Here is a 13,952-nt window from a genome sequence, read left to right on the forward strand (position 1 = left end):
CAAAACAAAAAATCATGACAACAACGAAAAAAACCAAAGTCCACACTCTTAATTTTCTATACTACCTTTCAGGTTAATAATAATAAATTTCAGGTTAATAATAATAAATTTCTATACTACCTTTCAGGTTAATTAAGCTCAAATGTCTAGCTGTGTGACTTTAGAAATGTTACTTCTCTGTGCTTCAGTTAACTCTATAAAATGGGACTAATGTTAATAATAAGGATGCTATGATGATAAATGAGTTCATACATGCAAATAGTTTATAACAGTGCCTAGCAGATAGTAAATACTTGATAGTGGCCTGCTGCTGTTGTTATTACCTTATAGATAGTAAGATCCAGATCCAAACTTTGAATAATCAATCTTATTTCAAGTAACTCTGCTGTTTCACACTATAGTATAGTATCAAAAGTTAGGTGGAAATTAGGCATGGAAATTAGGCATTTACATTTAGTGGGGAAAAGTGATTATTCAAACAGTATTGGGACATACATGATAAGCAATAAATGCTTGTTGAATGTATGAGGGTTTTATAAGAGTGTATATGCAGTCACTTAATGAATATTAACAAGTAAGTATTAAGTATCCTCTAGGTCTGTATAGGCCAACTAGAATGAAACACAAAAATGATAGGGCATGATAATGAAATTGTAGATGATTTTTTTCTTTTGAATTTCCTTAATTTGTTCCACAGTTTTGCGAATAATACAATTTATAAAATTAACAATTTGACCAGATAATCACTACATTATTTTTTATATATGTTGAGTGAGTTTGAAGTAACTACAAATAAGTGGTTGGAAGGGCAGAGCTCAGAGTGAAGTTTTGGAGCCATGAGAAGATAATGAAACTACCCATATGGTGTGTACAGTGGAGTAAAACATATAAGAAATAGGCAAAGGACAAGGTGTTGGCAAATGGAACTTAAAGGAACCATTAGAAAGACACATGAGTCAGAAGAGACATGCCCCCCAAAACAAAGCAGGAGACAGGTGGGGAGGGAAATTATCAGTGGCAAATTATACAGAAGGTCAAGAAAGAATCTACAGTATTTAGGAATGAAGAAATCTTTGTTAAGCCATTTTATAAGAACAGTGAATATATATAAGCCATATTATAGTATGCTGAGGAGTAAAGGAAGTTGGGTAGTTAGAGACTGAAAATGTAGATGATTTTTTCAACAAGTTAGATGACCAAGGGATGGATCCTGGAAGAATTTAGAGTGAGACAGAATTCCTTTTATTTTTCCCTTATTGCTGCTAGAATTTTTTGGCATGGAAACACTTGTGAAAGGAGAATATCATTGGAGAGGAAGAGTCTAAAGATTTTAGGAGAGAAAGGGCAAGATTTGAAAGCAGGTAGGAAACAATGGTTACAAGAGCATAGACTGAGAACCTTGGTAAGAAGAACTCCCTCTGAGCACTGAAAGAGAAGGTGCCATCGTAAATCATTTAAGAAATTGAAATACTATAATCAGCAGTATCCCAGATGCTGGTGTTTTTTTTGGGCTTTTGGTTTTTCCTAAATATTTGTGACCTAGGGGTAGAAGGCAGGAGAGCCTCCCTTCAAAAAAACAATTACATCCATGTGCACTGTTTAAGTTTTTTCTCTGTATAGGATGGAAAATCTTGCTCCCTACTTCCTGTTCTCTCTTCTTGTGAGAAATCAGTGTAGGGTCCAGATGAATGACGGATGGATAGGTTAATTGACTGATTGATTGATTTACACATACTTTATTCCCACAGTCACTCCTATAGCCTGCAAATATAACTTGTGGTAAAAAAATGAGCAGAGTCAAATCAAAAAGTAGCATGTAGTGTACACTCTACTAATCTGATGGACATGAGTGTGAAACTTCATAACCATCCTTTGTTAGGAGGAAAGCCCTAAGTCTATGCCTAAGACTCCTAAACAAGAGAATGAACATTAGTAGGAGAGAGTACATGGACATAAGTTTGTGGAGGAATATATATTTAAGAAAAGACCATCTGTGCTTATCCCAAAATGCCCCAGGCCAAGACCGTTTTGTTGCTAGCTGTCTGACAGACCTGGCCTTTTTTCCCTTTGTGCTTTGTTCACATACTTGCCCCTGCTTGATAAAGCAAATGTTTAAGGTACCTCTGTGTTCCTTTACCACAAACTTTGGCCAGAAGAGTGAATCTGATTTTAATGCTAATATAAAATATTAAAGGAAATTCCATAATCCTTTAAAATTACTTTTCATACTTCCAAAATATAAGTAAGCTGAAGAGGTTAAAAAGACTCAGTCTGTGTTACAGGAATTTATTGGAAAATGAGTGCCAAAAAGTAAATTTTTCAGTTAATTAATGTTTCCATGTTTAAGCTGAATTTTTTAAATTCAATCTAATTAAGTTAGATTGTTCCATGCTTTATTAAATGGAACACGTTTGTGGTTTAAAAGGATCATGGTTGTTATGTTTTCATTCATACGTGTATCTTGAGAAACTTAAGACCATGGGGGAAGTGAAGGGGAAAAAAAGTTACAAACAAAGAGGAAGGGAGGCAAACCATAAGAGACTCTTAAATATAGAAGGCAAACTGAGGGTTGATGGGGGGTGGGAGAGAGGGGAAAGTGGGTGATGGGCATTGAGGGGGGAACTTGGGATGAGCACTGGGTGTTGCATGGAAGCCAATTTGACAATAAATTATATTAAAAATAAAATAAATAAAATAAAATCATCATGGTTGAATATTAAATTCATATCCCAGACCTTTTGAAGGAAACTCCACAAATGATCCCATGGTCACACATAATATCTGCATTTCTTCTACAATTCTTCTGTCTTTTCCTTCATTCAGTACTTCTCAGTGTTTTAAATATTTCTCATTTATCATTATTTCCATTTATTGTGTTTTCTAATTTGCAGCCAAAATAACCTAGGCAGTAAAGTCAGCACAATCAGTGACATCTTTTTTTTTTAATGTGCTATTCACAATTATTTGACCCTGTAAGTAAGATAGCTCCAGGAATTTCCAATAGAATTAAGTGTATAGATTTTATAAAATGTCTATTTCAGAGACTTTTTTAGTTCTTTAGTCTGTTTCTTGAAGGTTTAGATGTCAGAAAGAAAAAAAAGTTTTACTATAGTTTGACTATCTGACATAACTAAAGCTTATCAACAACATGTAGATAACCTTGAAATGAGAAAGGGCTAAGGGCAATCTGATACTGACACCATTAAGAAGATGAACAGAAATATTATACAAAACATTTTTAAAGGAGTCATAAAATTAATTTATATGCTGTGTGCACCTCATTAAGTCTCATGAAGACACGGGTAAACTATTAAACAGAGTTTGGAGCATCCCCAACATTCACTTATGCCAGGCAAGAGGCGGAGAGAGACAGTAATGCACTTGCTGATGTGCATTTGTTGTTGTTGTTGTTGTTTTTTTTTCTATGCATAAAATTTCCAAAGGTCTTTAGATATCATATGTAACTTTTGTTTTTGTTTTGTTTTCTAGGGCAGCATAATTATTTATGTGCTGGAAGAAATGATTGCATTGTTGATAAAATCCGCAGAAAAAACTGCCCCGCATGTCGCCTTAGAAAGTGTTGCCAGGCTGGCATGGTCCTTGGAGGTAATACTGATGTTTTCATCAGTAATATGCTGTTGAATATTTACACTCTAAAACCGTGGGCCAGGAAATCCTAGTTTTCTTATTCATCTTTGTTCTTGTTTTGCTTTTCCTGTCATGATTATTGGTGTCTGAATGAAGCAACCATTAATATCACATTAACTATAGATTCTCATCTTTTTTAGGTATGTTATGAAAAGTAATAAGCCTTCATTTGTCTATATTGCCTATACGGAGATGCTATGAGAAGTTCACCAGCCTCTTATTAAGTGACATAGGTTGGATCTAGTCTCTGCCACTCACTGTCTGGGTAGCCTTGGATAAGTCACTAACTCCTTCTGGGCATCAGTCTCCTTATTTGTAAAATGAGAGTACTGAGGTTCTTTTCAGAATCAAAAATTGATTCTGTGAATTGGTCAAGTACATTGGTCTTTATCCATCTCCCTCTCTCTCTCCATCAATCCCCTCCCACCCTACTTCCCTTCCTCATTCTCTTTAAGTAACTATATATGGAGCCCTTACCACTTACCAGGTGCTCTTCTAAATTCTGGGGGTATAGCAGCACACACACACACACACACACACACACACACACACAAAACAGAAACAGAAACAAATCTCTACCCTAATGGAGCTTACATTTTGGGTAGAGGAACAATAAGTATGTATGTCAAATTATTATAAGTGTTATCAAAAATATTAAGCCGGATGAATTAATAGGAAGTATCAGGGAGAGGAGTCACTTCTGAATCCTTTAATTAATATTTTCATTTCACTTGGCCATTTCTTTTTCTTCCCCCTTCTAAGTATATTTTCTTTTTCCCTCTTTAAGTTTTTATTTATTGTTTTTCAAATTTTATTTTTTATGGTTCCAAGTTTTTATTTAAATTACAGTTAGTTAACATATAGTATATTAATTTCAAGTATAGAATTGAGTGATTCATTGCTTACATACAACACCCAGTGCTCATCACAACAAGTTCCCTCCAAGATAACCACCATCTACTTCTCCCATCCCCCTACCCACCTCCCCTCTGGTAACCATTGTTTGTTCACTATAGCTAAGAGTCTGTTTCTTGGTTTTGCTTCTCTCTTTTTATCCCCCTCTATTTTCATTTGTTTTGTTCTTAAATTCCACATATGAGTAAACTCATATGGTATTTGTCTTTCTCTGACTTACTTCACTTAGCATAATACTCTCTAGCTCCATCCACGTCATTGCAAATGGCAATAGTTCATTTTTTTTAAGGCTGAGTAATATCCCATCGTGTATACATACCACTTCTTCTTTATCCATTTATCAGTCCATGGACATTTGGGTTCTTTCCATAATTTGGCTATTGTTGATAATGCCTCTATAAACATCAGGGTGCATGTATCTCTTTCAAATTAGTATTTTTGTTTCCTTTGGGTAAATACCTAGTAGTGCAGTTGCTGGCTCATAGGGTATCTCTATTTTTAACTTTTGAGCAACATCCATACTGTTTTCCAGAGTGGCTGTGTCAGTTTACATTCCCACTGACAGTACAGAAGGGTTCCCATTTCTTCATATCCTTGCCATCATCTGTGGTTTTCTGAGTTGTTAATTTTACCTACTCTGACCCATGTGAGGTGGTATCTCAATGTGGTTTTGATTTGTATTTCCCTGATGATGAGTGATCTTTTCATGTGTCTGTTGGCCATCTGGATGTCTTCTTTGGAAAATTGTCTATTCCTGTCTTCTGCCCATTTTTTTAAATGGATTATTTGTTTTTCAGGTGTTGAGTTTTATAAGTTCTTTGTATATTTTGGATACTAAACCTTTATCTGACATCATTTGCACATATCTTCTCCCATTCCCTCAGTTCCCTTTCAGTTTTGTTGATTGTTTCCTTCGCTGTACAGATGGTTTTACTTTGATAAAGTCCCAACAGTTTATTTTTGCTTTTATCTCCCTTGCCTCAGGAGATATATCTAGTAAGAATTTGCTATGGTCAATGTCAAAGAGGTTACTGCCTGTGTTCTTCTCTACGATTTTAATGTTTTCCTGTTTCACATTTAAGTCTTTTATCCAATTTGAATTTATTTTTGTTTATGGTATAATAAAGTGGTTCAGTTTCATTCTTTTGCATGTTGCTATCCAGTTTCCTGACACGCTTGTTGAAAAGACTGTCTTTTTTTCCATTGTATAGTCTTTCCTAGTCTCTTGAAGATTAATTGACCATATATAGTTGTGGGTTCATTTCTGAGTTTTCTGTTCTGTTCCACTGATGTGTCTGTTTTTGCACCAGTAACATACTGTCTTGATCATTACAGCTTTGTAATATGACTTGAAGTTGAGAATTGTGATGCTTCCATCAGTTAACCATTTCTTAAGCAATATCTCTGGCATCATGAGTTTGATGTAATGGTTATAATTTTTCTAAAATACATTAAAATGAACTCATAACTTTTTGTAGTGTGTATATATATATATATATATATATATATATATATATATATATTATAGAGATATAGTTAACCTAAAAGTTACCTTAGTTTCAGGTGTAAAACAGTGATTTGACAGGTCTATGTGCTGTGCTCACCACAAGTTTTGCTACCTTCTGTCTTCATACAATGCTATTACAATACCAATGATTTAATTCCCTATGCTGTAGCTTTCATCTCCATGACTGGTACATTCCATGAGTGGATAACCTGTACCTCTCACTCTCTTTCACCTATTTTGCCAATCCCCCCAGCTCCCTCCACTCTGGCGACCATGTTTGGTCTCTGCATTTATGGGTCTATTTCTGCTTTTCTGTTTGTTTCTTTAGATTTCACGTGTAAGTGAAATCATATGTTATTTGTCTTTGATGTATTTCACTTAGCATAATAGCCCCTAAGACTATGTATGTTGTTGCAAATGGCAAGATCTCATGCTTTTTCATGACTAAGTCAATTGCACATATATATCACATCTTCTTTATCCATCTATCTACTTATGGACACTTGGGTTGCTTCCCTAATTTGGTTGTTGTTTATAATGCTGCAATAAACATAGGGGTCCAAATATCTTTTTGAATTAGTGTTTTTGTTTTCTTTGAGACCCTGTAGTTTAATTACTGAATCATGTGGTATTTCTATTTTTAACTTTTTGAGGAACCTCCATACTGTTTTCCATAGTAGCTACAACAATTTTCATTCCCACCAGCAGTGCACAAGGCTTCCTTTTTCTTCATATCCTTTTCAGCACTTGTTATTTATTGTCTTTTCAATTCTAGCTATTCTGACAGGGATAAGGTAATACCTCACTGTAATTTTGGTTTGCATTTCCCCGATGTTTAGTGAGTTTGACCATCTTTCATATGCTGGTTGGCCATGTATGTCTTCTTTGGAAAAATGTCTATTCAGGTCCACTGGCCATTAAATTTTTTTTAATGTTTGCTTATTTTTGAGAGACAGAGACAGAAGGTATGAGCAGAGGAGGGACAGAGAGAGAGGGAGACACAGAATGCAAAGCAGGCTCCAGGCTCTGAGCTGTCAGCACAGAGCCTGATGCAGAGCTCAAGCTCCCAAACCTGGAGATCATGACCTGAGCTGAAGTTGGACACAACCAACCTGACCAGGAGCCACCCAGGAGCCCCTCTGCCAATTTTTAATCAGATTTTTTTTGGTGTTGAGTCATATAAGTTATTTATAAATTTTGGATATTAATGCCTTGTCAGATATATCATTCGCAAAAATCTTCCATTCAGTAAGTTGCCTTTTTGTTTTGATGATGATTTCCTTCACTGTACAGAGGCTTTTTATTTTGGTTTGGTCCCAATAGTTTAATTTTGCTTTTATTTATCTTGCCTGAAGAGACATATCTAGAAAAATGTTGCTAAGAACAATGGCAAGATATTATTGCATGTGTTTTCTTCTAGGAGTTTTATGGTTTCCAGTTTCACATTTAGGTGTTTAATCCATTTTGAGTTTATTTTTGTATATAGTTTAAGTAAGTGATCCAATATCATTCTTTTGCCTAATGCTGTCCAGTTTTCCCAGCACCATTAAAGAGACTGTCTTTTCCCCCCTGCATATTGTTGTCATAGATTAATTGATCATAAAAGCATTAGTTTATTACTGGGCTCTCTATCCTATTACATTGATCTGTGTCTGTGTTGGTGCCAGTACATGGTGTTTTTATTACTACAGCTTTGTAGTATATCTTGAAATCTGGAATTGTTATACCTCCAGCTTTGTTCTTCTTTCTCAAGATTGCTTTGGCTATTTGAGGTCTTTTGTAGTTCCATACAAATTTTAGTATTACTTTTTCTAGTTCTATGACAAATGCTATTGATATTTTGATAGGGATTTCACTGAATCTGTAGATTGCTTTGGATAGCATGGACATTTCAATGATACTGAACTTCCAATCCATGAACCTGCTATACGTATTTGCATTTGTGTCCTCTTCAATTTGTTTTGTTAATGTCTTATAGTTTTTTTTTAATTTTATTTAAATCCAAGTTAGTTAGCATATAGTGTAATATTGGTTCCAGGAGTAGATTTTAGTCATTTATCACTTACATATAGCACCCAGTGCTCATCCCAACAAGTGCCCTCCTTAATGCCCTTCACCCATGTAGTCTATCACCCCACCCACCTCCCCTCCAGCAACCCTAAGTTTGTTCTTTGTATTTAAGAGTCTCTTATGGTTTGCTTCCTCTGTTTTTATCTTATTTTTCTTTCCCTTCTCCTATGTTCATCTGTTTTGTTCCTTAAATTCCACACATGAATGAAGTCATATGATATTTATCTTTCTCTGGCTGACTTATTTCGCTTAGCATAATATGCTGTAGTTCCATCCATGTTGTTGCAAATGGCAAGATTTCATTCTTTTTGATTGCCTAGAAATATTTCAGTGTGTGTGTGTGTGTGTGTGTACATACATACCATATCTTCTTTATCCATTTGTTAGTCAATGGACATTTGGGCTCTTTCCATAATTTTGCTATTGTTGATATTGCTACTATAAACATTGGGGTACATGTGCCCCTTCGAATCAGCACTTTTGTATCCTTTGGATAAATACCTAGTAGTGCAATTGCTGGGTTATAAGGTAGCTCTATTTTTAATTTTTTCAGGAACAAAAACACTGTTTTGCAGAGTGGCTGCACCAGTTTGCATTCCTAACAACAGTGCAAAAGGGTTCTCCTTTCTCTGCATCCTCAGCAACATCTGTTGTTTCCTGATTGGTTACTTTTAGCTATTCTGACAGGTGTGAGGTGGTTATCTCATTAGAATCTATAATTGAAAATCTGTCCCAAGCCAAAAATAGTCATTCACATAATATAACCATTTTAATATTTTTCCCATTAGAGTTTTTTTAATGATTCTCCATAATATAACAACTTGCTGTATTATGTAATTATAAAATATATTAAGCCTACCAAATTATAAAAATAAACAAGTAAATACCTATATATCTGTCACTCAATTTTTAATTGATATGATCATTTTTCATATATTCTTCATTCTAAGGAATAATATATTAACAGATATTTTAAAGCTTTTGATATGTTCTTTCCCTAAACTCATTAGATTAGTTTCTTATAAAATTTCCTTGTCTCTCTTTTTTTAAAATCAGGTAGTCTCTACAAACCTTCCAAACTACCCCTGAAGTTATTTCAAGTTAATTTGTCTTCCCCAAACACCATATTGTCATTCAAAATAATTTAGGGAGTTTCATAGTGTTAGATGGCTCATAGGACTAATATATAATGCAGTATCTTTGATTCTGAGGGATATCTGGGATATAAAAAAAAGAAAGAAGAAGGAAAACCTTACTGTATTTCAGGCATATTTGAAGGAAAGATTGATTGAATTCTAATGTTATCTTGTGGTCAGTATCGCAAACTGAAAAATATGGTTTGTGCATTTAAATATCTCATAAGTAGATCTGCACAGAGGTTTATTAGAAAGAAGTGGCACCACTCTCTGATATGTCATAGTCCTGGTATTGGTCTGCCTGGCAGAGTTAATAGCAAAAGTCTGTGGAGTCAACAGTCCAGTTCTTATAAATCAGAAAGGTATGCAATTTCTGGATCAGATTCTAACTGCTAGTCCTGTATTAAATTTCTGGAGTAAGGGTAAGTGTACTTGTATTCTACTGAGAATGTGAGAGCTTCCTTTTGAATGATAATCAGGGTTGCTTCTAGTTGGATTCTTTCATAATTAGAAGAGTTTCACTTAAGTAATAATAGCCTACATACTACTAAAAATGGAGATACATCCTTTCCTTCCTTCCTACATGTTTACCACTCTTTGAGGTTTCTCATTTCTGATATAGAGACCATTTAAATAACAAAAGATGAAACAAAGAGTAAACCTTGAAAAATTTTTTAAAGATTTAATAAAATATATGCAAGAATTTCAGAAGCCAGAAATATTAATGTTTTCACAGGTCATGACATAGATATTGCAGGTTGTAATACCAGCTTTAGTGGCTGTGTGCTGATTATAAGAATTGTGTTTGAGTTATTGGGTCTCTTAGTTGCATATAAGTCTTATTTTTAATAAACCACTTTCCTTGCCTTCACCAGGTCACAATAAACTCTTGCATTTTGTTATTGCTATACAGTACTGAGTAGGAAAGATAGTTACATGCTGAACTATGGTAATATATCTTCTAATTTAGGTGTTCTGCTTCCAACTTCTTTCCTTTGGAAAACATTTTTGTGTAATGACTCACAAAAAAATTCTAAAATGAATACAGCTCTGTGTTTTGCATTTGTGGTAAATATGATGAATTATTATAAAGGTAATTAGCTCTTACAAATATAAGTAACTTTCTACATAAAGGAATGATTAAATACATAGTTAATGTTAGCTGAAATGTTTTTAAAGCTGGAGACTATTTTTATAGGGTTATTTATTTATTTACTTATTTTGGTAGAAAGCCTTTTCTTCAGATTTTAAAGGGTTATGCTAGAAAGCTAGTTTCTTTCCTACCCCCTTCTGCCCCTATATTCACCCCCCATGTCTCTTGGCAAAGAGAATAACTTTCTGGGCTACAGAATATGGGTTGTGTAGTAAAGTGTTGTTTTTTTCTCCTCCTATACTTTCTGGCTAGAAAGCCTTTTTTTTTTTTTTTTTTTTTTTTTTTTTTTTTTGAAGAATTTCTGAACAGTACCTTCTTTGGAAGTATAGAAACTTAGTCTGTGCCTTTAATTACTATAAAAACTGAATTCATCTGTCTTCTCTTTGATGCAGGAATTGCTTTGGGTGATGCCTGCCACCTACCTCTTTGGACTATCTTCCTCTTATGAGCATTTCCTTTTCTACCCAAACCCTGGTCTTTGAATGAGCAACCCCCATACCAAGATAATACTTCTCACACTATTTCCTCAGTTCACTAAATTGAATGAAACCTACAGCCAAATAGTGTCTTCTGGCCATTTCCTGATTGTTCACCCTAAACCCCCTTTCACACATACGGGATAAGGATATTCCTCAGAATATTCATTCTCATTTCTTTGTGTTTTTTGTTTGTTTTGGGGGTGTTTTTTGGTGGTTTGGTTTTTTGTTTGTTTGTTTGTTTTCAATTAGGGACTGCTTTTATGGCTGCCAGCTAAAACTGTTCAAGAGCATCTAGCAGTATTTACTATTTTTAGACCCCCTTAAAAAGTTAGGATTGAGGGATATAAAGATTCTCCTCCATTTGTAGTCTAACTTTATTTGGATAATTGAGACATTTACTATTTAAAACAATTCTAGTATAGTTTGGGGTTCTTTTTGAAAATATTCATTTTAATTTTATATTTCCTGTTATCTAGCATTTGTATTTTTTTAAGTATAAATGCAGGCATGTTGTTTTAATCTGGGAAGTAGAAAAGCAAGCTAAATCTGTGCCAAAAGAGGTTGTTAGAGCATAGTCCCAATGTACTGATCCCAGCAACATCATCCTTTTGATAATTTGAAGTAAAACACAGATCTAGACATGATTTCTCACAGCTACTATTGGGATAATTGCCTATAAATCCAACTAAACAAGAGCAAATCTTATTATGACCCTCATAATATCAAAGGATTTGCACTATTCCCTGTCTGCTGATCTTTACCCTCTATTTTATCATCCAATTCCCAGAAAGCTTTCCAGCTTCCATAAAATTTACATTTTAATATCCAATATAATATTCTGCCTCTATGCAACGTGCCCAGCATTATCACATGAACACCTTGTGTCATCCACAAAATAAAAAATATAACATTTTTTGGCCAGAAATAAAAACAAATAGAGAGGCCATGGCAAAGTAAACATTCACTTCAGAACTTAGTCCATAATTAGTAATCTATATTACTTTATTCAGTCTGAAAGATTTATGTATATGTTTACCTATTTGTTTTTTTTTTCCAACTCAGTCCTTCATTCAGTTTACTTGTTTTTGAGATAAAATTTTTATAAGTTCTTTATGTGGGAAATTATTAATGATAATTTCATTTATCCATTTAAAATATCTTTCTTTACCCTTCACTTTCAAAAGATGATTTTGGTGATTTAAAAATTTTAGGTTGACTTTGTTTTTCTCCACGCTGTAAAGATGCTCATCTACTACCTTCTGGGAGTATCATTTTTTCTGAGAATTCTCCCATTTATCTAACAGCTGTTTCTTTGAGGCAATATTTTATCTATATTTATGTAAAATGTTTTTTATACTTTTTCTACAAATTCACTGTAACAACCAGTAATAAGTTAGCTTCATTTGTTCTACTTGTAAATCATGATTTCTAAATTTGTGTCTTTTGTACATACTAGGAGGATCAATACCATCCCAGTATTCTTCAAATATTGCTTCCCTCCACATTGCCTTTTTCTACCTCTAGAACACTTACTAGACATATATTAGCACATTCTCTCTTCCAAATATCCTTACCCTATATAATATTTCTCATATTGTTATCTATGCTATATTCTGTGAAATTTAGTCAGTTATATCTTCAAGTTTACCATCTCTTAACTTTAGTGGTGGTATTTTTTTAAACATTATACTTGTTTCTTTTATAAATTTGTCTTATTTTTACTAAAATAAAAAAGCTTTTACTTTTTTGTGTTTCCATTCTTTTTTTATATAACTTTAATAAGTTGTAAACAAATTTGCCACAAATATTTGTATTCACTAATTCCAAAGTCCCATAACTCCGAATCTAATTATGCCACTGTAGCATGATGGTTTTAAAAAAAAGCCGTTATTATTTACAGAATTCCCCCATGATTGTAGTATAAATACTCCTTTATAGCAAATTTCAGGCTACCAGAGTTTTAAAAACTGGCTCTCAGTATTCCTGAATATTTAATAAGTTTTCATAGGCCATTATGAGCCAGTTCCAGTTCCAGCACCCTGCTTATTATCTCTGTTACTTCTTACTCATTGTGCCTTTTGTAATTTTGGATTATAAATTCATGTCTGGCACAGCTTAATTTTATTTTCTTTCTTTCTTTCTTTCTTTCTTTCTTTCTTTCTTTCTTTCTTTCTTTCTTTCTTTCTTTCTTTCTTTCTTTCCTTCTTTAATTCTGTGTGGCCCTAATTGAGGGAGTTTCTGTCCAAAGAATTCTTGTTTTATTCTTCCAGGCACTTTAAGGATTTCATTAATGCTCTAGGATTCCTATACCATGCAGGTAGAATAATTTCAAGCTGCCGATCTGGCTGAAGAAGGCTTTTGATTAAGAGTGATCAAAGGAGAGATGTTTTATACTGAACTAATAAGGATGAAACAGACATGCTGTCTTCTCATGTCCCCTTTGTCAGTGAATAGAAATAGTCTTCATTTTGGACTCCTTGATACTTTGCTGACTTTGTGAGTTTAACTATGCATTTAAAAGTATGTTAGTTATATTTTATCCATCATATTAGGCGTTCTGGAGAAGGGATTTATAAGCTACCTAATTTTCTACATTTCCAGAAGAGTTTATATAGAATTTTATGCCAGTTTCAATCAAATATATTAATTCTGCTTTAAAATTTTAAAATTTTTCAATAGGTTAAAAAAGAATTTTTTATGAATATAATTTATTGTCAAATTGGCTTACATACAACATCCAGTGCTCATCCCAACAAGTGCCCTCCTCAATGCCCATCACCTACTTTCCCCTGTCTCCCAACCCCCATCAACCCTCAGTTCGTTCTCTGTATTTAAGAGTCTCTTAGGGTTTGCCTCCCTCCCTTTCTGTTTGTATCTATTTTTTTCCCCTTCCTTTCTGCCATGGTCTTCTGTTTGTAAAAAAGAATTTTTAAAACACCTCTGTAGGCGATGGTATAGCATTATACAAGTATGAAGATGTACAGTCAGCACAAGTAGGGTTTGACTTAAACTTCCCCACCAATAGCTGCAGGACGCACTGAAAC

General features: G+C 34.0%; 1 protein-coding gene across 2 annotated transcripts in view; it reads left to right on the forward strand.

The window, feature by feature from the left end:
* The window catches only part of PGR (progesterone receptor), a 110,109-nt gene that overhangs the window by 34,757 nt on the left and 61,400 nt on the right, over positions 1 to 13,952 (forward strand). For both annotated transcript variants that reach the window (XM_030333283.1, XM_030333284.1), the window contains exon 3: positions 3,490 to 3,606. In XM_030333283.1, coding sequence (XP_030189143.1) covers positions 3,490 to 3,606 — 117 coding nt within the window. The remainder of the gene's footprint in view (positions 1 to 3,489; positions 3,607 to 13,952) is intronic.

Source organism: Lynx canadensis, chromosome D1 (genome assembly GCF_007474595.2).
Source record: "Lynx canadensis isolate LIC74 chromosome D1, mLynCan4.pri.v2, whole genome shotgun sequence".
Taxonomy (NCBI): Eukaryota; Metazoa; Chordata; class Mammalia; order Carnivora; family Felidae; genus Lynx; species Lynx canadensis.